The sequence below is a fragment of the Mesocricetus auratus genome, unplaced genomic scaffold (genome assembly GCF_017639785.1).
Source record: "Mesocricetus auratus isolate SY011 unplaced genomic scaffold, BCM_Maur_2.0 Super-Scaffold_100013, whole genome shotgun sequence".
NCBI classification, from domain to species: Eukaryota; Metazoa; Chordata; class Mammalia; order Rodentia; family Cricetidae; genus Mesocricetus; species Mesocricetus auratus.
In genome coordinates, this window is record NW_024429196.1 from 19493321 (window position 1) to 19518261 (window position 24941).

The 24941-nt window shown below is 44.0% G+C and overlaps 1 protein-coding gene across 1 annotated transcript in view; it reads left to right on the forward strand.

The window, feature by feature from the left end:
* The first annotated feature begins 1128 nt into the window (after positions 1 to 1128).
* St8sia6 (ST8 alpha-N-acetyl-neuraminide alpha-2,8-sialyltransferase 6) overlaps positions 1129 to 24941 on the forward strand; it is a 136950-nt gene continuing 113137 nt past the window's right edge. The window contains exons 1-3 of the mRNA XM_040755462.1: positions 1129 to 1376; positions 1994 to 2671; positions 3147 to 3248. Coding sequence (XP_040611396.1) covers positions 2571 to 2671; positions 3147 to 3248 — 203 coding nt within the window. The 5' untranslated portion in view covers positions 1129 to 1376; positions 1994 to 2570. The remainder of the gene's footprint in view (positions 1377 to 1993; positions 2672 to 3146; positions 3249 to 24941) is intronic.

Consider the following 24941-nt stretch of genomic DNA (forward strand, 5'->3'; position numbering starts at 1 on the left):
CACAGGGTTAGGGTAATATTTGGCTCTGGTTTTGGGGCCAAAGTTTGTTTCTTTCACTGGCTCCGATTCCAGGGACAAAGTGTGTTTCTTTGGCACTGGTTTCAGGATCAGGGTGCCTTTCTTCGGTTCTGGTTGCAGGGCCAAAGTGTGTTTCTTTGGCACTGGTTTCAGGGTTATGGTACATTTCTTCGGTTCTGGTTGCAGGGCCAAAGTGTGTTTCTTTGGCTCTGCTCAGGGTGTGTTTCTTTGGCTGGCCCTTTTCCCTACATAGTTGGCCTTTGACTGTACCCTTACAGAACAGGGAGAAAGTAGTCCTGCCTCCCGCAATCTCCCCTCCCCCGTGGTGTGTGTGTGTGTATGCATGGGTGTGTGTGTATGCGTGTGTGTGCATGGGTGTGTGTGCGTGTGTGGGCATGGGTGTGTGTGTATGCGTGTGTGCATGGGTGTGTGTGCGTGTGTGTGCATGGGTGTGTGGGTGTGTGTGTGTGTGTGTTCAGGTACAGAAGTCAGAGGCTGGTGTTGGGTGTCTTCCTCTATCACCCTCTACCTTATTGTTTGGCACAGGGCTTTTCCTGAGCCTTGAGCTAACCAGGTCAGCTAGATGCTGCTCAGTGTGAACTCTACGGTCTGCCTTTCTGCATTAGAATTACCCTCTAGGCTCTGCTTTTATGTAGATTTGGATGTCCAACTCAGGAGCTCAAGGAGCCATCTCGCCAGCCTCATGTTTCTTATGAGAAACTCCCTGCTACTCCCATCTTGAGAGAGCCGCTCTTTGGATCCACTCATACTGGAGACTAGGGTGTCAATACACAAACTACCTATCAATCTAATACACCGAGAAAAGAAACACTTTATACAAATTAATTTCAATGATTTACTTAAACAAAGGATTCCTGAATCTGGCAGCATTCTGAAACAGAAGAGGCTGGGGAACATCTGCCCAGCAGGAGCAGCAAGCTTTTGTTACGCAGGCGCGAAGAGTCTTAGGTAGAGTGAGCACCTGATTGGCTACATCTATAGCTGACTAATTTGCATGGTGCCATGAGTTGGCTGTCTATGATTGGTCGATGCATTCTCCCATTATTGGCTGAAACTTCCGTGTTTATTATATTTTCAATTAGGTTCTGGGTTAGGCAAGAATTCAACATGCAGAGATTTCCTCCATTGGTAATAGGCAAATCTGGTTTTTCTGGAAATTAAGAGAGTAAATGTTTCCGATACTGAGAGCTGTAGGCTCTCTGTCACCACCACTCAGTGCTGCCTTTATAATGCTACAGTCACACAACCTTGTGATCATCGACAGGACAAAGTACCAGACACGAAGATGTCCAATAAAACAGCTTTTAGAAAGCAGGCAGGGGTGGATCTGGCCAAAGGTAGGTGGATTAGTCACCCTTAAAGATTTGCTGGCTGTGTGAGTGAGTGTGCATGTGGAAATTCACCATCACCCCGAAGCTAGCAAGCAACCGCAGTTGGCCCTGTCACTCATGACTGCAGTGTGCATGCATTTCTTCACCGTGTTTTCTAACAGTACTAAGAATTCATCAGCTCATTTTGCTCAGATGGCTCTGGAGTCTATTCTTTGGTTTATCCCATGCTCCTGGGTTATACAGTGTTTCTATAATTATGAATAGTGTTACTGTCATCTGTCGTATAGAGCTATATGTATGGAAAATTTTAATCCGTTTTTTTTTGTCGTTGTTGTTGTTATCCTGTTTGGAAAAGCACAATAAAATTGCATCTTCTAGATTGTAGGCAATAAAGGTAACAATAAGTCTTACTCAAATCATAGAAAAAAAGATTTTCTGGTAACTAGTGTCAGCTGTCACCCTAAATCTGCATTTTATCGATGGAAGGTGATTTTCCTCATGCTATGCGAAGGTCTACTAAAATACCACCATGTCCCTGGTAGCTCCAGGCACGTGGGAGGATCCAGCCTAGCAACTTGGTTTGCAAACTTTTTGAAGCAGGTCCTTTCTGCTCTCCTCTTCAGCCCTCTAGGTCCTAGCTCTGTGCCCCCAGCAAGGCAGCCCAGTCGCAGTGTGATTGGGTGGGGCGCGTGGGGCTTCTGAAGAGCCAGGCGCGCACTCGGGCGAAGGTGAGAGCGCCGAAAAGTTGGTGTCCAATCAGCACAGAGTTGAGAGCTCGTGCCCCAACCTTCAGGTGACCCCGCGCGGCGGTGGTGGCAGCAGCGGCAGCGGCAGCAGGAGTCAGAAGCAGCAGCGGCTGCAGCGCCCAAAGCCCGTAGCGGCTTGGAGCGCCTCCGGGAGGACAGGCGGCGAGCTCGGAGGATCGTCATCGGCTAGCCGACAGAGAGCATCGGCGGCCAGGGGCGAGCGAGCTGGCACGAGGCTTCCTCGGCTCAGTGCTCCGCAACACTGTTGCAGGCTGGGCTCGGGGCAGTCCCCGAGAGTGCGGGCCGGCGCCACCGCCTTTGAACGCTGGGGGTGTGCGTGGCAGCGGCCGCGGTGGCGGCGGCGGCGGCGGCGGCGGCCGGAGCGGCGAGTCGATGCCGCCCGGGCTGCGCTTCGCCCAGGCAGCTTTGGCGGCGAGGGCGCCCATGGCTCAGGATGAGACTGGGGGTCACGCTGCTCGCCCTGGTAACCAGCCTGATGCTGCTGCTCCTGCTGCGTCTGTTCTGGTGCCCGGTAGACACGTCCGCCCGCTCCAGGTAATTCCCCGGCATCAGCTCGCCCCACCTGCAAGGTCCCGCGCACCCATGCTGCGTGCTGGGCGCTGCGTCCCGGGGAGCCCCTGCTCAGATTCATGTGACTGGCCGCTTGCTCGTAGACTTTTGGCTAAACGTCTCCTTGAGGGTGGGGTAGGGCTCCGGGGTCGCAGAGAGGAGACACTTGTCTGGTTCTCATGGTATGAAGTGAAAAGGGACCCGCCTCTGTTGGGAGGGCTCCGGAAAGCATCTCTGTGGGCTGTGGGCGAGGGAGCTGTGGAGCGGAACCTGCCGTCGAGGTTTCCCGCCAGGCTCCAGGACTCCCTCATACCGCTCCGGGTTTTCTTTTCCTAAGGAACCATCCTGGGAGTAGCAGTGCACAAGCATACCCTAGTTATGTTTGGAGCACAATGCCCAGCCTGCCAGTCAATGGCTCCCAAGGCGGTGTAGTAACTTAGTTTTCTCGGTGACTGTACAGGCAGTTGGTGGAGGAAAGCAGGGGGGACACCCGCGGCGCCTCGACAGCACTGAGGACGACGCTCAGGAGCCCCACCACCCCAGTACCACGCACCAGGAACAGGTACCAGAACCCTTAAGGGCGGGTGGGCAAGGACTGGACAAGGCTGCACCCGTGGGACTTGCTTGAGGGGTCTGTCTGGGACCATACTACTGAAGTGTGTGTGTGTGTGTGTGTGTGTGTGTGTGTGTGTGTGGGCGCGTGCGCGCGCCCCCGTGCCTGCACATGTGCGCAGTGTAAGAGAGAAACTATGCATGTCAATCTTTTAAAATCCATCCCTTTATGTCAGTATTCTTTCAAACAAGACACTAAAAAATGGCCAAACTTTAGGAGATGGGTGCTGAATTCTGTAGATAATAATGTGTGACAAACCCGAGAGAAGCCACTGGCCTGTCCACTTAGGGGCCTGGTTAGTGTGCTGCTGTCTGTGTTTTAAAGTGCATCTGTCTTGAGGTTCAGGCTTGGAGAGATGCAATTTTTCTGTGTGTTGTGAGTGTGCTTGTCCTGGGTGAATGAGGACTTAAATTTTTTCCCTATTATATGAATGTGTACTTATGTACAGTAATTATTGGGTATCTATTTTTCTGGTTATAGGAATAGTACAACTTAATGCAGAAAGACATAGGGGAAATACATAAAAGAAATTATTATTTACTCAGAGCCCCAGACTCAGGTATTTCCAGGTTGAGATTGGTGTATTTTATGTCCCTGTAAAGTCTATTTGGTATATGTGAAAATACATGTGAGATTTTCCTTTGTAGGTCGTGCCATTCTTTTTCCCTAAATGGTTGTAGACCTGGACATGATTTTATTGCCTCCCCCACCAACATTGCTTACTAATATTAACCATACTAATATTCTGTAGTCTATTTAAATAATTTTGTCTTTACTCATTTAAATGCTTTCATATTTTCATTTTGTTTTGTTTGCTAGGAGATATTCTATTAAATCCATGCTTGTATGTAAATCTTTATTTTCATTTCAGACTCATTTCCTAAGAAGGACTGATAGAAAGTCAGATTATTGGGTCAAAGTGAACATGCATTTAATGTTCCAAATCACATTTCTTTGCAATTGCTTCCTAGATGGTTTGAATCAATTTCTGCTTCCACAAGCGGAACATGCCACGTCCTGCTCTGATGTGCTATTACTGTGGCAATTTTGTATACTGTCCCCTTTTCTCCTTTTATCTATTTTCCTTTCTGTCCTCCTGTGTATTCTTGGGTCCACCTTAATCTTCTGATTGCATGGCTGGACATTCCTTTCCACAAGGCTCTGAGTCTGATCCTCAGAAAGATCTAGAAGTATCAAGAAGAAACTCTACCATGAAGAACTATTACAGGCTGCCACAGACACCTCATTTGAATTCCATAGTCTGTTAGAAACATAGGAAATCCTGGAATAACAAAACTTTTGAGAAAACACTGGTATACAGTTTGATTTAGATCAACTTTATGTTCATAAAAGGCGTAGCTTTCTCTATGAAGTGAGGCAGGGGAGGCCTTCTGTCTGCAAGTCATTCAACTATTGTTTGTCCTGGGGTTTCCCTTTGGGAAGTTCAAAAGCATGCAGTCCTTCCGTTGTCTAGTCCCAGGTCTTTCCTGAGGCCACTGATGAATTTTTATTTCTTTGGCATCCTTCTCTTCTCTTTGGCATACGTTTTGAACTAATATAGGTAAGTTCATATTTTTACTGAACGTGGTCCATTTTATTAAGATTCTTTTCATTTAAACAAGACTGTTGTGTTTGTTAAAAAACCTTCTTTGCCCTTTGATCTATTTTATATATTTCTCATTCATGATTTTTATTATTCATGGAGCAGGGGAGCAAATTTTAATTCACTACTGCTTGGCTTTGTAGAGAAATTGCCACTTCTTCCTTTCTTGGTGGCTGGTCTATTCTTCCTTGTTACTGATGCTAGCAGTAATAAGAGTAGCCAACATTCCATGAATGCTTCTTGTGTAGCAGACATCTATCTATGTATGGAGCTAAAAACCCATTCTAAGTTCCCTCCTGTGTGTTTTTTAGAGGTGCTGGACAAAATGGTGTGGGTGTGTGTGTGTGTGTGTGTGGCAATTTACTATCTCTTTCTGACAACATCCATTCTTTCTTGAAATACATACTCAGTGTGAAAGGATCAATATAGGCACAGGACACCCCAAGACCAAGTTCTTAACACAAAGGAGATGTAGTTATCCAAGAGAGACAGATGGCAGGAAATCAGAGACAAAGACAGAAGACAGAGGAAGAGAGAGAAGGGAAAAGGAAGGAGGGGAGAGGGGAAGGGATCTTTGTCCTGGAAGGACAAAGGACTGCCCCCAGATAGAGAGGAGACAGTTGTGGCCCATAGGATAATGACCCATAGGAAACACTGTATTAGGATGACATATTTAATTTTGATTGAATGGATTAATTAGGGTAGCCAAAAGGGGGCTTTTGATTGCAGGACTTCAGTACTTTGACAGCTGGATCTTGGTAATCAGCCTCAGGAAGAGAAAGTAGCCAATCAGAGAATAGACCTTCATGGCTAGCTTTAAGATTGTAATCTAATGGTTTTTAGCAAGAAAGAGGGAATAGGGGAAGGACAAAGCTACCCAGAACCATGTTTGCAGTGTTCAGGCCTGCTAGAGCCCTCACAGTGTATCAGACTGCTTTTTACCACTTCTTGTCACTCTAAGATAACATCTGGATACATGGGGCAGAGGGCATAGAAGCTGGAGCTTACAGGCATGAGAGCTGGAGCTCAGGAACATGATATGCCTTAACTCCTCTATCTCCAAAGTAATGTCACTTTTCTATCTAATGGTCAGCCATCAAGTCCCCTTTCTATTTGGTGGCCAATCTTGCTGTCAATAGCAGTTATAAGGACCACAGCTTGTGGTTCTTTCTTTTTCTTTTGGCATTCCCCTTGCTGGAGTCCCAGCATCCAGAGAACCCCTGATGCTGTCTCTCAGAGTTCTGCTGAAGATTTTCTTTCGTGTGTGTCCTACTCTGTCACTGAGACCTTTGCTTCTGTCGTGAAGTTCCAGCTAGCTAGACCAGAGCCCAAACTGGAGGGGGTGGCAACCCTCTGCTGTCATTGTCCCAACCTTCTTTCATTAAGCCGGAACCCACGCCTGCCCTTTTTGCCCCAATGCAAATTCAGCCTTGATAAAACCTGAGCTTTAGTGGTAAGTAGGAAGCAGCGGGAGGGGTCTGGGAAAGTGTCTTTCCAGGGAAGTGGCTGGGTGTGGAAAGAGGTGAATGAGCACCGTCTGGGCAAATCTCTGGAAACCGCATCGAGATCTGTTGTCAAAAGGGGAATACCTCTCCGTTCCAGTTGCTCCCTTCAGTAAAAACTCCTCAGATTCTCCATGTCCCCATGGAATATTTCAAATCGACCAGGAGAACACAAGGCATTAAAGACAGAAGATATTCTAAAATTTTTCAAGATATGATAATGAATTCTTTCTTTTTCGCATAAATTTTGTCACAGTTTGTCCTTGGCTTTTGGGGTCATACAAAGGGCTTTTAGATTTATTTCTACTTGGATATATTTCTGTGCTCTATTTTCTTGGTGTTCAAAAAAGTTACTCATCTTTTCCAAATGTCTTGAAGTGCAGGCTTGAGTTAATATGTGCTTCTTCCTTTCCCCTCCTAATGAAAATATTTAGTACTATGAATTTTCCTTTGAATGCAGCATTAGGCTCACTTGAAAAAATATTTTTACATGTGATATGGATTGATTTCATGGCTTCATGACTGTTAAGCTGTATCACTGAGTTATATTCCTAGTCAAAGACTCATTTCTTAAGTTTTAATACATAGCATTCAGACTTTAAATATATAATACATGTTATATATCATGCATATTATAAATACATATATTCTTGGGGCTTGAAGGGTGTCTCAGTGGTTAAGAGCATGTACTGCTTTTGCAGAGGACCTAGGTGGGTTCTCAACACCCGTTTTGGTTGTCTCACAAACTTTAGCTCCTGGGGAATCTGGTGCCTCTGGCTTCTTTGAGCGCCCACACTCACAAGCCCATACTCGTACACAGATCCCTGTGCTTCACCACATGATTAAAATTAGTAAAGCAAGTCTTAAATGTATTCTCAGTTGAGAATAGGAAGATTTATTTGCAATAACACTTAGATCAATAACACTTAGATCATTTTTTTGTTTTATCTCCTGATTATTTAGGGTATTTAAATTTTTTAAGTTGTTGAATTTTTCTTAAATATTAATATTTTCTTAAATGATATAAGAGAAGTCTAGTAAACTTCTGCTCCAGTATCAATATATGATTTTCCCAAATAGTCAATTTTTAGAAACGAGAAATTGAATGGTTAGCTCAGACCTCTGTGACAGTTGGTTTAGAGTCCCTAGAATCCATCACAGGAACTATGCAGGTGCTCAGTGTGACTGGGTACCCATTTGTAGCAGTTTCTACTGGGGCTTCAGCACCAGTGGTTATGAACTGGGGTCCTGTGGCTTCCTTGAACTTTCTGATTAGTTGGTGCCTGTCCTGACCCATCTGAAATATCTGGATAATACATTTTCCAGGATGTTGCCACCTCACCTCAACTTCTGACTTGCCAGCTGCTCACTTTAATGATCTTTCTCTTCTTGTTATTGTGACTTTTCCTTGTCCTTGATTTGTGCCAGTTTGAGAACTGGGAGTAGGCAGAACTCATAATACATTATTGTATTGTGGTCTTAGTCACGTGACCCTCAGGGACATTTCTAAGAGCTCTTATTACACGTTTCAAATAAATACATGGAAAAGAGAAATTCCCAGTCATTTCAACAGCCAAAAGATAGCTACTTTTGTTTCCTTCTCAATGCATTTATATGAATATATCTAGCAATTTTGCTGTGCAGTTTTTCACAGCATAACAACATTTAACAACAGAACTATTGTGGACATAATAATTTTACTTCTGCAACACACATATATATATATGCATATATATTGTGCAGATATAACATATTGTGGATATAATTACTTTTCCTTTACTTTTTGAGGCACAGTAGTAGAATGTAGAGATGTTTCCTTAATATAATTATTTTACCCTTTTGCCATGTGGATTATTTATCGTCTTTGATTTTGGCATGCACCCTGAGTGTGCCTAGGCCTCTGATTATTTGGATAAATTCCTAGAAGCAGAGGTGCTTCCTCGTAGAACATTTAAAATGCTCTTGTGATTTGCCCAGCAATCTGTCAAGATGCCTCTTCTAATTTAGACAGTGTGCAAGAGAATCAGTTGACTCTGACTTTGAGGTAGTTTGTTTCCCACCCCCATTCTTAAATTGTCATCCTTAAGAAGCCCAATTGATGCCTTAATCTGTGTTTATTTACCCACTGCACTAATATTTATATTTTTCCTTTTCTAAATTGATTTTTAATATCAACTATATTTCCATTGGCATTCTGTTTTTGCTTCCGATTTATGAGAAGCTTATGCATATCACACGTGTAAGATTAATGCTCTGTGCATAAAGTGTTTTGTGGCTTTTATTGACATCTAATTGTTCTTGCTCTTATTTTACCCTGTAGACAGTTTCCTTCTTTCTGTTGCCCCTCATCTTTACCTTCTCTTGTCAGTGCTAGTTTTGAGTCTTCTACAGTAACATAAGTGTATATCTCTAGTTTAAAATAGTTAATTTAAGTATGCTTAAATTGATCTATTAGAGCTTATTTTGGCATGCAATGCAAGAACTGGGATTTTGAGTGTTGCTACTATTTTCATAAATGCTTTCGTCTTTGAAAATTATTTTCTAATTTAAATCCAGTTATTTAAAAATCTAGAAGCATCATTTAGATGGCTTTGTAAATGCTTGAAATATGTCTTCTTAAATTATGCTTTCCTTTTTTCTTCTTTTTAAAAAGATTTCTTTCTTGGTGCCAGGCGTTGGTGGCACACGCCTTTAATCCCAGCACTCGGGAGGCAGAGGCAGGTGGATCTCTGTGAGTTCGAAGCCAGTGTGGTCTACAGAGCGAGTTCCAGGACAGGCCCCATCGAGTGTACTTATCAATCTCTCTGAAACCCAGGACTCAGTTCCAGGATAGAAATTTCACTTTATTTGGTTTTTTAATTTCCTTTTTTAATGCTTTTGGTTATTGCTAATTTTGAATTGAAGGTTTTGTGAATGCTAGGCAGGAACTCTTGCTACTTTTCCTTTGAAAACTAAAAAAAAAAAACTGTTTCTAAAACTTAGTAGACATTGTTCAATATTTCCTGACATTTATGCGTCTGAGAGATCTGGACATGCCGACAGCAAAGCTTACAGACTGGCGAGGTGACTCAGTGGGTAAATTACCTGCTGTGCAAGCATGAGGACCAGAGTTTGGATCCCCAGACATCACACACATGCTAGACAGGCATGGCGGCTGCCTCCATTCCCCATTCTCAGAAGGAAGAGCCAGGGAATTGCCGGATCAAGCTGGCTAGACAGTCTCGCTGCATCAGTGAGCTTTGGGCTCAACGGAGAAGCCCTTCGCTAATGAGTCAGGAGTAGAGTTGCTGCTGTCAGTTTCAGGTCTTCGCCTGCATGCACACACGTTCTGGGACCCACTCAAATAAAAACATACACACCACATAGACACATGAGCAAACAAAATCCAAGGTCACAAGCCGGAGGCGGTGTCACACCTGGAATCCAGCACTTGGGAGATGGAGACAGGAGGATCCTGAGTTAAGGCCAACCTGAGTCACAAGAGACTGTCTCAAACCACCAGAAGGACCAAAACAAGCAAACAAAAAACAAACTAAAAACCCCAAATCCCTCACAATGATATGTCTACACAGTAGTCGTTTGTGGATTAATGTTGTCTCCTTGGGCATAGGCGAATACGTTGTAATTCTGTGGGATTATTTCAGAAGTTCCCCTGTGTGCTTGAGCTCTGTGGTGCGGCTCATGGTTTTCTGTCTCCTATTTCTGTCATTTGTCTGCTGCCCCATGTAGATCCCTTGACTGCTCCTTCATATTCCTGCCTTCTTTGCCCTTTGCCTGGGGAAGGGTCTCATTTGTGTTCTCAGTGTTGCTGAATTATTAATCCATAGCATCAGCTCTCATTTTTGTCCTATCTAAATTAGTAAACAGATCACATTTTTCTTCTTCATTACTTTTTTTTTCTTCGGGCTGTATCATAACCAAAGCTTCTATCACAGAAGACTTGCCTTATCCTTATTTTTTTTCTTAAAATGTCATTTATGTGTGTGTGTTCATTTGTGTTTGTGTATGCATATGTTTTTAAGTGTGGGGGGTCCAGAGGTCGGCATGGGGTGTCTTCCTCAGTCACTCCCCATCTTAGTTTTTGAGGCAGGGTCTCTCCCTGAAGCTGGAGATCACTGATTCAGCTAGGCCAATTGGGCAGTGAGCTCGGGAGCCTTCCTGCCTCTGGCTCCTCATTCTGTCTTTCCAGGCACACACCACCATACCCAGTCTTTTGTGTGACTGACGATCAAGTTCTCACAGTACTCTACAGACTGACCTCCTTCTCCACAGCCTGCTTTCTTTGTGTTTATTTGGATTTATCAAGAGTGTGAAACACCTGCTTCTAAATGTTTCTTCTGTTTCTCACACGGTAGTTTTCAAAAGTCTGACTTTCCCCTGTGCTTTAAAAGCAATCATCTCTTCCTACAATGTAGTCTTAGAATTTTGTGGCATTTTTTAAAAAAAAGTAGTTTGCTTTCAGTTTAGATTCCACCAAAGGAGGAGACCTTTTCTTGTCATCCTGTCACCAGGTCAGAGACATCAGGGCCTCTTGCTCTCAGTCAAGAGCTCCCTTCTCCAAGCATAGACCAATGCAAGGCTGAGCCACAATAGATTTCTAAATTTTAAAAGCATACATTTGAAAAATGCGACAAAATTGTTTGGTAATTATGAGCTTTTAAAATCTAGAGCCCAGCACTGCCTTTTATAGTCACGATTTGGCTTCAATGCCTGTACAAGCATGTATTCCTGGGTGATCCCAGATGCCTGCTTCTTCCAGGTGTAGTACATGATAAATGTCACTTCAATCCTGAGAGGACTGAACTCACCGAGTCCTATGGGTCTCTGGCAGCACCTTCACATGTCAGAGTACAATAATTGATTGATTTCCTCTCTAATTCTTGCCCTGACTTGATTGTTGCTGTATATGTAGTATATAATAACAACACCATACCATCGATGCAATTACTATAGAACAATATGTTATAATTGTGGCACGTTCTTAAGGGGATATAGGAAGAGAACAAGGAATGATCCTTTGCTATGGTAGCCCCCAACAGCCCTCTTCCTGCTGCAGGAAGCAAGTCCCTTCTTGCGTGGGAGAAGTGACCTGACTTTCTGGTCTGGACAGGAAAGAGAGGCAGACTGTGGGTGGGAAGCAAATCTCAGCCTCTCTAGCGTTTTTCTCTGGACGCGCTCTGTTTCACAGGTGAAATTTACGCCTCCTGCTGGCACTTCACCCCACGTGCCTCATCTCCACAGCTTATGAGTAGAATAGCATTTCTTCTCCTGAAGCATTTCTGAAGCAGCGAATAGTTGCGACCCATCGCTGGGGTTGTCATTTTGGGTAGACTTGTGAATCTTCTCAAAAAGAATGTAAATAGTTTGGGAGAGGAAAGAAATAACTTCCTGTCTACCCTCTATTGTTATATCCTGCAAATTATAAGAATGTTTTATATGACATTTTATTGTATATGCTGGAGCTGGCATCATACCTGCAGTCTGTAGAGCACCGAAGACCAGCGTTACAGGAGCCTGTAACTAAGCATCAGCGCCCTACCTCACAGACAGATGAAGGCTGCTGGGCTTCACTTCCGTAAACAGTGAAGCTTCATTACTTTTGTGTCTTTGTTTCTTTGCTATGAGAAGGAAAGACACTAATGTACTCTCATTTTTGAACTTCAAAGTGTTTTAAAGTTTCCTTGAGTCTGGCTTCTGAAGTACTTTAAAAGGAGGCTTGGAATCTTGCATTCTGCCTCCTTATCTTCTCCTTGTTCTGGACCTTAATTTTAACCTTCTCCTGTAAGGATTTTTTTGTTTATTCTGGTTTGGATGTGGCTTCCAAGACAGACATCTTCTTTCATGTCCGTTCTCTGACCTCTTTGTCTTTACGTGAGCTGTCCTGTATTGCAAAAGCTTTCTGAGTGTGCATCCCGGGAAGCTGATCCAGATAGAGGCTTCAGTCTCTCCTGGCTTCTCTCTCTGGGTTTGTTCATTCATGGCAGGAGTGCCAGAGGAGCTTGAGGGACAGGAGGGAATGTCCTATTGTTTTCTCCTTTGTCAGGTGGGTGGATATAGAGTGAGAGTTCATGAAGAAATGGGGTCTCTGCGACCATCTGTCCACAGAGGTTGTTCGAGTTGAATATATGAATTTTATGGAACTTCATTATAATTGTGCCTCGGTGTCCAAGGGAAATGGGTTCCTAGATACCTAGGGGATATCATAATCCAGATGTTCAAGTTGTTTATACAAAATGTATTATTTGTGCACAATGTATGCCTGGCTTCTGCATCCCTAAACCACCCCACCGTGACTCAAGCAATGCAGATGCTGTGTGAGGTTGTTACACTGTATTGCCTAGAGAATAATGACAAGAAAAAAAACCCTGTGCATACTTAGTACTGGTGCATCTCCTCCTCACCACTCCTGTGGTGTGTGTGTGTGTGTGTGTGTGTGTGTGTGTGTGTGTGTGTGTGTGTGGGCACATGTGTGTGAGTGCAGGTACACCTGACACATTATATATATGGAAGGCAGAAGATAGCCTTGAGTGTCAGTCTTTACTTTTCACCTTATTTGGGAGTATCATTTTTGTTGTTTTCCCTCTGTGCAAGGCAAGCCTGTAAGCTGCTGGGGATTCTGTCTCTAGCTCCCATCTCCCCACAGGAGTGTGGAGATTACAGATGCTCATGCCATGTATCTGGATTTTGTGCGAGCTCTAAGGATTTAGACTCAGGTTCTTACTCAATGTAGCAAGTTCTTTTACTCAGTGAGCCATATCTCCAGCCCTCCCATAAATAGTTTCTGTCCGTGTTTGGTGGGATCCACAGATATGGAACACACAGATAGAGAGGCCCAGCTACACTGACTTGTGGGTGCTTCTTTTGACAAGGACACTGGGGTGGTTTCCCATGATTTGAAAACATTTGTCATCAGACAGTTCTGTTCGCATGAATGCCAGAGCCCAGGTTATTAAACATCTCTGTTATTAATCCAGACTGCCTTTGTGGTTTGTGGTTGTGTGTCTTAGTCCACTGGCCCGTTGATAAATGGTCACTTCCTTGAACTAACAAAACCTGGTATGAACTTGAAAAACTAAAATCCCTGGTTACCTGTGCATCATGAAAGCTTTCTTGGGCAGATGGGATATTGAGAGAAGTACAGACATGTTGGGAGACTATTGGCTGACTGCAGAAGTAAGGAACAGTGGCTGGACACTGAGAAAGAATCTGAAGAGAATGAAGAAAAGAGATGTATGTCAGGTGCAATGATTGTTTTTAATCTGTCTTTAGGCACTGTGTGGCTTAAGGTTTTAGCTCCTCATTTGAAACAGAAAGAGAACCCCCTTCCAAAGCCCCAGAGGTTTGGGGGATAAAATTCAGAGAAGGACTCTTATTCCAGATGCCTTGTTGTACAGCTTCTTCTGTCTTTCTGATGGCACGCTAGTCTTCTCTTGTTGTCAGAATAGCTGAGAAAAACAAAATAAGGAGGAAAGACATTTCAGCTTATGATTTGGAGGGTTCAGAACATAGTCAGTTTGACTGTACTGTTTCAGGCCTGAAGTGGGACATAGCAGCATGGTGGAGATGTGGTGAGGCATAACCGCTCAGCTCACATCAGCCAAGAAGAACAGAGTCGCGGAGGAACCACCTCAGGAAAATATGGATACTTCCAAGGCTTACCCCTTAGTGATCTGCTTCCCCCAGCCAGGTACTCCTTCTACTCGTCCAGTTTTAGGATGAAGCAATCCCCTCATGATCCAGTCATGTCTCAAAAAGCCCATGAGCTGGCAACCAAGTCCTAGACATGGAGCCTTCAGGGATCTTTTAGATTCAAACCACAAGATGACTATTCTGAACTGTGCGGGGCATAGGTAGGATGTTAGCCTGTCAGAACCCTGAAGTCTGCCTTTGCTGTACTTTTACATTTCTTCAAAAACAAAGTATTTTTTTTTCAGCAAGTATGGCGAGTGATTTATACAGGCTCTAGATAACCTGCCAGTAATTCTTGGGAACATTCATATCCATGACTATAATTATTTCTGAAGATAATTTTATAGGGCACAACCTCTTCTTTTGCCGTGGTTGTAAAATAATTGTGTTATCTTCCTTTGCTAGTTAGCTGTTATTGTAAAGTACACTATAATTCTTTAACATATAATTTTTAAGCTGTAGCATTACATGAAATTGAGGTTAGATCATTAATTCTGCAAATGATTGAAATATCTCACTGGTTCCGGGAACCTTAGTTGGGACACAGGTGACACCTGCTAGCTTTTGGAAGATGTAACATTTTGTATATTCATTTTTGAGATTATTTTTATTTTGAGATTATATATTTTATGGAATAAAATACATAATTACCAAACTTGTTTTTACGGTATCTTTTTAAAATTTTTGATGTATGCTTGTATGTGTGTGTGCACACACGCATGTGTACATACACATGTGTGAAGGCATAAAGGCATGAATGTACATTCAGAGGCTAGAAATATACATCAGGCTCTCTACATTAATTTTTGAGATATGGTGTCTCACTGAACCTGGGCCTCACTGATTTGACTGGTCTGACTGGCCAGAAGCCAGAGATAGCCTCCCATTTCCAACTCAGCACTGCGATTAAATGCGTGTGCTGCCAAGCCTGGCTTTTATGCTTAGCTGCAGGAAACTCAGGTCCATGAGTTGTGAAGCAAGTATCTTCCTGACCCAATCCAGCTCTGCAGCAATTATAATGCCCTTTGTGCTATTTTTATGTCAAGAGAATGCAGTATGTTCATATTCATCAGCATAGACTATTTGTAAATTAATCTTACAGATACATTTTTGTGTTTTTGACTTGAGAATTCACTTAATACTTATGATTATTTGGGGGATGCCAACCAAAATGCTGTACTACTCATGTTTGAGAAATGCTCTTCATGCAGCAAACAGCTGTACTGTGTAGTCTTTACCTGGCCTCTCTCTTTCATCACAGTATCTCTTCTCGGATTTACAACAGCAGAATTCTGGGATTTGTCCTGTTGCCTTGTCTTCATAATGGGGTTAAATCTTTATCACTCAATGATGCAAGCCAGAGATGCGATGAGAGTTACATGACAAAATATGAGTGATAACAAAGCCCCGGTTTCTACTTTATGTGACTATAATAACTTAGTCGTTGCCAGAAGAGGATGAACTAATCCTGGGAAGTTCAAACTCATATGTAGGAGACTGGGCAGATAGTTCAGTAGGTAAAGCACTGCCCCATGAGTGTGAGGACTGGAGCTCGCATCCCCCAAAACTACGCAAACTCCAGGCAAAGGTGGCAGCTGCCTGTTATCCATTATTAAGCGGGATCCTTGGGGCAAGCAGGCTACCTAGACTAGCTGGACCCTGAAGTGAGCGAGTTCCAGAATCAGTTAACCATATCTCTCTATATATAAACCAAATGAAAAAGTTTTCAAAGTCTACTTTAAGCCTCTATACACATGCACATACATGTGTAAACATACCCACACCTGTACCCACCACATACTCAAGAAAATACCTCATATCTTTAATAATTTCTTAGTGGAATCACAGACACACACAGAATTTATACACAGGATGATTCTTTAAAATTTTTAGTACATCATTTTGCCCATTCCATCTGTTATCTGAACATTCTCAAATATGTATGTATGTATGTATGAATGTATGTATGTAAATAATGTGTGTGTGTGTACAACCTGCTGAGTTTGCTTAGTGTTGATATGTGTCTAATTTCAGGGCTGATTATCTTGTATTGGACAACTAACTAGGAGGCTCATCCCTGTCAGAGATTAATTTTCCCTCTCTCAGCAGTCATTAGTTGCTTTAGATTTTTGTCTTGGGATGGGACCTCATGAAACTTGTCCCTTTCGAGTTTGCATGTTTACTGCTGTTGTCATTGTCCAGTGTTGTAAAATATTACTTTAAGATGTGTTACATTTGTTTATGCTGTGGAACAATTGTTTAATGATGCAAAGATATGTGCATTCTTTTATGTTGCATGTGTTTAACTCTGTGAAGCTGTGTTCCTTTGCCTGTCTGAAACTCCTTATTAGTCTAATATAGAGCTGAATGGTCAATAACAAGACAGACGAAAGGATTGGCAGGACTGGCAGGCAGAAACAATCAATAGGAGGAGAAAAAGAGAAGAGGGACAATCAAGGAATGAAGGAGAGAGGACATCAGGGGCCAGTCACACAGCCACACAGTCACACAGTCACACAGCCACACAGCCACATAGCCACACAGTCACACAGCCACACAGTCACACAGTCACACAGTCACGCAGTCACACAGTCACACAGTCACGCAGCCATCCAGTCACACAGTCACACAGTAATCCAGTCACACAGTCACACAGCCACACAGCCACATAGCCACACAGTCACACAGCCACACAGTCACACAGTCACACAGCCACACAGTCAGTCACACAGTCACACAGCCACACAGTCACACAGCCAGTCACACAGTCACAGAGTCACACAGTCACAGAGTCACACAGTCACACAGTCAGTCACACAGTCACACAGTCACAGAGTCACAGAGTCACACAGTCACACAGTCACACAGTCACACAGCCAGTCACACAGTCACACAGCCACACAGTCACACAGCCAGTCACACAGTCACAGAGTCACACAGTCACAGAGTCACACAGTCACACAGTCAGTCACACAGTCACACAGTCACAGAGTCACACAGTCACACAGTCAGTCACACAGTCACACAGCCACACTTCACACAGTCAGTCACACAGTCACAGAGTCACACAGTCACAGAGTCACACAGTCACAGAGTCACACAGTCACAGAATCATACAGTTACACAGTCAGTCACAGAGTCACAGAGTCACACAGTCGCACAGCCGCACAGGCACATTGCCACAGAGTCACACAGTCATCCAGTCACACAGCCACACAGTCAGTCACACAGCCACACAGCCACACAGCCACACAGTCACACAGTCACACAGCCACACAGCCACACAGTCACACAGTCACACAGTCACACAGCCACACAGTCACATAGCCATACAGACCCACAGTCATCCAGTCACACAGCCTCAAAGCCACACAGCCACAGAGCTACACAGCCATACAGCCACACAACCACACAGCCACAGAGTCACACAGCCACACAGTCAGATACAGAGTAAGAAGTAAAGAAAAGGTATACAGAAATAGAAAGAGGTAAAAGCCCAGAGGCAAAAGATAGATGGATGATTTAAGAAAAGCTGACTAAAAGCAAGCTAAGCTTAGCTGAGTATTCAAAATAATAATACGTCTCCATGTACATTTATTTGGGAGCTGTGTGGTGGGTCCCCCAAAGAGCCAAAGAGTAAAATGGTAAAAGCAACCAAGTACAGTTCCAGTCTTGTTTAGGCAGTCACGTTATTGAACTTAGATGTCCCGTCATTTCTAGGAGACACAGTCTCACAGCTGATTTCTAGGAGGCACAGTCTCACAGCTGATTTCTAGGAGACACAGTCTCACAGCTGATTTCTAGGAGACACAGTCTCACAGCTGATTTCTAGGAGGCACAATCTCACAGCTGATTTCTAGGAGGCACAATCTCACAGCTGATTTCTAGGAGACACAGTCTCACAGCTGATTTCTAGGAGGCACAATCTCACAGCTGATTTCTAGGAGGCACAATCTCACAGATGTCTTCTAGGAGGCACAGTCTCACAGCTGATTTCTAGGAGACACAGTCTCACAGCTGATTTCTAGGAGACACAGTCTCACAGCTGATTTCTAGGAGACACAGTCTCACAGCTGATTTCTAGGAGACACAGTCTCACAGCTGATTTCTAGGAGGCACAGTCTCACAGCTGATTTCTAGGAGGCACAGTCTCACAGCTGACTTCTAGGAGGCACAGTCTCACAGCTGATTTATTGGTCCTTTGGCCCTTTCAATCTTTCTATCACATCTTGGGAAATGTCCCCTGAGCTTTAGGTGCAGGAGTTGGGAGTTGTGCCCCCATGATCAGTTGATGTCTGTGTTACGATCAGTTTTGATTTTCTGTGGTCTCTGTTTGCTGGAAAGAGAAGCTTCTGTGACACGCGTGGAGAGCCACACTTTTCTGTGAGTGTAAGTTTTAGAACGCTGTTAGGAATTATGCTGGTCTAGTGAAGTGGCGTGAGTAGTTTCTCCTCTAAGATCCTTACTGACCGCGGGTAGTTGTGGCATGCTGGTCATTGCTGTGGTCCAGAGGTGTCCTTGGTGGGACCATTGGTTTCTTCCTGCCTTTGGCAGCTTGTACAGTACCTTTTAGTATTGTGGAAACTGAATGGAAGGCAGGAGCATTTCAGGTTATATCCAGCAGAAACCTTTGTAATCCTATGTCTGAGTGTAGGATGTCTTTAGTAAGAAGGGCGTACCTTTAACCGCAACCAAAGGCAACAACAAAAGCTTACATTGTTTTAGGAGTTTCTTGGTCAACCCCAACTAATAAATCAATGGAGATTTCTCATGCTTAGTTCTGGGGCCTTTGTTAGATAGTCTATGATTCTTCAGGGAGTATTGTCAGCCCAAGTAGCATAGTTTCATTTAAGTGTATAATACTTGTATGCATTATATAACTGCAGGTAAATATGTCCCTCCTTTCTCCATCTCCTATATTAGCTTGGTTTCTTCCTCCCCAACTAAAGCTTTCCTCCATGGTTTTCCCATTTCCTCTTTAAGTTAAAACAAACAAACAAACCCAACTTTAGAGACTAGCAATCTGTTAGTGTTAACGTTACTTGCTTCTATTGAGTTTTGAACACTCTGAGGAGCCACTGATCACTAGAAACTTTTGTTTGAAATGTAACTTTAGATAAATAATGATGATGAATACATCTTCAGAGAAAAGCATCTGGTTACTCGGGTTTATACTGGGCTGCTGGTCGAATACCATTTCAAACAAAAGTGACCTATTTTAAACTAGGAGGTGTCCACATAAACTTTTTGATTTTATAGCATATCATTACTGCATGCACACTGCTCTTATGCATTTTAACCTTAGACTATTTTCTTAGAAAAAGCTGAACCCTGAAAATGATCTTGATTTTATAACATTTTGAATATAAGACTTCTCCATTTCTTAAATACTTTGCTAATTTTTATTTTATATACATTGGTGTTTTAGCTGCATGTATGTCTACGTGAGAGTGTTAGGTTCCCTGGAAATGGAGTTATAGACAGTTGAAAGCTGCCATGTGGGTGCTGGGAATTGAACCTAGGTCCTCTTTAAGAGTAGACAGTGCTCTTAACCACTGAGCCATCTCTCCAGCCCCCAAATAAGTACTGTTGATGACCTCAACCTGAAATGAACATCCATTTTTCACAAGTACTTATTGGTGACAGTAAGACCTTGCATCACAATAAAGTTTTCATGTGCTCTTTACTATGGAAACAATTATAATCAAAATACAGCTGCTGTTTAGAGATCATCTTAAATGTGGAACTTTCAGATAAGATTTTTTTTAATAAATGTGTTTTATTGGGTATGACAGAGTCTTTCAAGTGAAATTAATTAAATGAAATAACACACTTGGAAGTGAGATCTCCAGATGGTGGAGAGAGTGTAGTCTTTTTAACAGATAATTGTGGCACATTTGGATCACCTCATGCAAAGATATAAATGTCTATCAGTTTCCTGTCTTGGTACCAAAATAGCATGGGCTTGGTCATTTATAAAGAACAGATACCTCAATTAAGACTGAGACCCACGTACCTGCCTGGGGTGACCTGCCGGGGAGGCGAAGAGAAAACTCTGATAGTCAGGCACTATATGGTGACCAAATATATGGTGAAATATGAGAGAGGGGGCAGGAGGAAATGGTTCACGTCCTGTGGAGAGAGGCAGATCTGAAGCGGTGAAGGCAGTGAGGGGTGGGCTGAGGTGCGTGACATCCTTGCCACCCGGGGCCAGGGTGATGTCCTGGGTCGGGATGTTGTCAGGGTGCATGCCTGGGGCATGGGCCTTCTACATCCATGGTCTGTGTTGACATCTGTGGCTCCTGTTACCACTGAAGGCTGAGAGGATCAGGCTGCACAGTTGCCCCCACCCTTCACTGGCTCCAACTCTCTGGAGGATGGGGTCCTCCATCTTGTCTGGGCAGCACAGTAGAGCTGACCCTATTCATGGGACTCGGGCAAGCTGGTACTGGGGGCATGAGAGTGAAGGAGCTGGTCCTGCCCCCTTGTCTGCCATGCTGCTGCATGGGTGAGGGAAAGATGCCTTTCCTTCCTCGACCCTCACCACCTGAGGCAGGTGTGAGATCTGGACCTGTCCCTCATCTGCCTTAAGGTGGTATGGGTGAGGGAGAGATGCCACCCCATAGCCCCCTCAGTCACCGTCCCCCACCCCTCATCACCTGTGGCAGGTGACATGGGAGGGCTGTCCCTGCCCCTCACCAGCTGCAGCATTCAGGAGACTGGTCGCTGCACCTCACCAGGGCAACACAGTAGAGCTGGCCCAGGCCGTATAGGTGTGCTTGAGCAAGCCCCAAGGGCATGGGAACAGGAGAACTGACCCCGCCCCTTGCTGATTACTGCTTAGGGTGACCTGGGAGGGGGCAATGCTGGAGAGCTCACCCTGGTGGTGAGAACTAGGAAGAGCTGGTGGGCTGACTACCCTGCAACCACTCAGGCCCACAACCACACACACCCCAACATTCACCCCATGTATGATCTGTTGGAGCGCGTGAAGGGGCCAGTCCTGCAGACCCAAGGCTGCAGGAAGCTTGAATAATATTTTACCAGGGAACACACACACACACACACACACACACACACACACACACACACACGTCTAATATGCTCAAGTAAAAACGTTTAACATCACTAGTCACAAGGGAAGTACAAATCAAAGCGACAGTGAGATACTGTTTTCTAGAATGGCATTAAGCATCACGCTATGACTCGGGAAAGTTCCTTCTCTAACTGGGATTATGAACCTGAACCTCAGGAAGGAAGTGGTTTGATAGGATCATAAAAAGGTTAATTGCTCAGGCAGGAAAGGCAGACCTGGAGGTGGAGGGAGGATGATGACGGTCAGGTTCTGGACACATAGTGAAGTTAGTCAGGGCCCAGTAGCTTTATGTCTTCTTTAGGAGTCCATGGGGGAGCCCTGAGACCTCGAGGCAATGTTTTATATTTGAGAAATTATTACAGAAGTGACTAAAAATCAACACTCTTATGTGGAATATTTTCTTAGGTCTTATTATTTGAAAACCATGGACATTGTCTGAAAATCCTGTAGTAATACCCTATCTGAATGCCCGCTGTGGAGTGAAAACAAACTTATAATCTCATTTGAGAGTGTTGACAGTGAGAGGACTCAGTTCTGGGAAGGTTTAAGTCCATGTTACATGACTGAAGATGTCTACACCTGTGTTCTTACACTTTGCAGGAAAGCTGCCACGGTATTTTGGCATCCTTTGGATGACAAGGAACTGTTCCCCCTGGGAGAATGAACCAACACATGGGGACAGCTCTGTTTTCCATGCCAGTCCACTTGCATTGACACACTGAGGGGTGGGAGAGGGGCATGCCTTGTTAAGAGTTTGTGGGCATGGTAGGTGTGGGTTGTACATGAGGGTTAGAGATGGCTCGCCTGAAATCAGGGCTAATTTGGCTAAGGTTGGAAGTCTCTTTAAAAAGCTAACCTTGTCATGATTTACTCTCAGGTGTCTGTTGAAGATAAGTAAAAAGCATGCCAAATACATGAAAGACTTACTGTGAGCACACACCGAAATTTTATTTATAACAATCAAATAATGGGAGTAATGCACGTTTGTGAATAGAAAATGTGGTATATCTATTCAGGACATATAACTCAGCAATGACAAAGAACAGAAGACTAACACATGCTGCCATGGTACCAATAGATACCTCATGCCAAGAGAAATGATCCACTCATAAAATATTATCTAAAATAAAAAGCTTGAGGCTCAAGGGCAGAGCTGGTGTTGAGTGCCGATGAGTTTAATGAACCTATTTGGGAAAATAGGACTATTATAAAACTAGGTACTGCTGATGCATCCTCTGTAAAATCACTAAATATTATCAATCATGCAATTATACTTAGTATATGCAGGAAAAATTATAGAAAAATATAACCACATCTACATTAGTATTCCTGTGAACATACAAGCGTCATATTATTTTATGTGCCTATGTGGCTTGGTTTAAATAGCAAGCTGATACATATAAGTAAATATTATGTTTTTGGGCTATACAGAAGATTTAAGTATTTTTTATTTTTTAATTATTTATTTTTAAGTTTAAATTTAGATTAGAAACAAGGTTGCTTCACAAGTCAGTTCTAGGTCCTTCTCCGTTTCCCTCCCCTCCTCCCGTACCCTCCTCCCAACCCCCCCCCCAATATCCCCAGGGAGGGTGAGGCCCTCCATGGGGGTGTCCACAGTCGGTCATTTCATCCAGGGCAGGGCCCAGACCCGCCCCCAAGAGTTCAGGGTGAGAGTGCATCTCACATTGTTGGATGGGAGTCCAAAGTCCATGTGTATACTTGGTATGAATACTGATCTACTGCCCAAGGCTCAATAGATTACCTAGGCCTCCTCACTGACACCCCCAGTCAGGGGGGTCTTGATCAGATTTAAGTATTTTTAAAGATGTCTAAATTAAAGCCAAAGAGTCCACAAGTAATATACAGAGACATCCTGAAGTGAGACAGAGGTAATATGTCTTCCCTGTCTTAGATAGGGTTTCTGTTGCTGTGATGAAACTCCATGGTCAAAACGCAAGTCGGAGAGGAAAAGGTTTATTGGGCTTACACTTCCCCATTGTAGTCCATCACTGAAGGATTCCAGGGCAGGAACTCAAACAGGACAGGGATCTGGAGGCAGGAGCTGATGTAGAGGCCATGGAGGGGTGCTACTTAGTGACTTGCTGTCCACTTTTTTACAGCCTACTTTCTTACAGAACCCAGGACCATCAGCCTAGGGATGGCCCCACCCACATGGGCTAGGCTCTCTGCTGTTAACCATAAATTAAGAAAATGGCCTACAGACTCACCTGTAGCCCTGTCTTATGGCAATATCTTCTCAATGGAGGCCCCTCCTTTCAGATGACTATAATTTGTGTCACGTTTACATAAATCTAACTAGAACAGTTTCTTACATTTCCTCCCAAGTGTGTAGTGTCAGGATTAAATCGCTGTTCATAAGGTAAAGACTAGTCATTCAGAGGTGAGATCCTGTTCTGCACAAGGCATTGTGTCGGTGGAATTAGGCAGAGTTAGTAGTTACTGATCTCTTATTACTATGTGCCAGGCATCTGGGGTTTTATGCACATCATGACATCATTCAGTCTTCCCAGCAATGAGATTTTTGTGGGAATAGTGAAACTCTCATTTCACAGCAAGAAAAGTCAGGACACAGACATGTTCTGGAAACCTGGTCCTGGCCACACAGCTGAGCAGGGCATTAATGTCAGAGCCTGTGCTCCAGTTCTTAAGTTTCAGGTTGGAGAACTAGCTCTGAGTTATATGTCCCACAGGTCATGCAGGGTGATTTCCCAGGGCATCTATTGGGCCTTGAGGTGGGATGTGTTTGGTGATCACAAATGACTTAAGTTCGCAGGAACAGAGGATCTGGGGGAGATGTGGGGTGAAGACACTTGGTCTACGTGCCATATATCATCCTGGAGCTGGCCGATCAGCCTAGGGAATCTAAGTCCTTTCCACCTGTGAAGTCAGACTTAATGAGTCAGATAAGGAATAGCAACAGAGAATATGGAACAGCCCACAGGGAGAGGGGCATTTCAGAGGGCTGTCTGCATCTCTTGCATGCAACCTGGGGCAGCCTTCACCTGAATACACTTGAGTGCTCAGCACAGGAGTCCTCGATGAACATGGGGAGTGAGAGCTACCTTGCCTGACTTCTGGATATTTCAGAAAAACTTTGCAAACCCTTAAAGGCCAGGGCTGTGTTTCTGGTACCCACTTCAGGTAACCCTCTTCTGCTCCCAAAGGAGCATTAAACCCACTGATTATGTTACTCGGAGATCCCACTGTTTCACAGAGTACCAACTTTGTGTGTGACTGCACCGTCCTTTTAGCCAGGCCCAAGGAACAAGCATGCCCGCCCAATTCACTGTGATTTTCATTAAAAGCCAGTCCCCCAAGGAAAAAATGATTTGTGACCAAACAATTCCATCCCGACTCAAAGGGGTGATTTCCCTTTTTCTTCTGGAAATGTTCTTCCCAGCAGAGTACTAACTCCAGCACACAGTCAAAGGTTATTAATGACTTCATTCATCCTTCAGCAGATATTTATGCTGCAGGAGACCTAGGCTGTTATCTTAGAGCCTGGACTGCAGGAGAGTGGCTATGCAGGTGGGACCAAATTCAATCTGGCGGAAAAACATCCCTCTCACCTCAGGGAGGGGATTGCCAGGTTCATTCTGCACCATCTGTGGCACAGCACATCGGTTACTTAATCTCTAGAGATCTTACGAGGCTGTGACACAGTCAGCTAGAGGTGCAGGGTCCTCCTGAAGGATGGTCCCTCTCTGTTCAGGAAGGGCCCCCACCCCTGT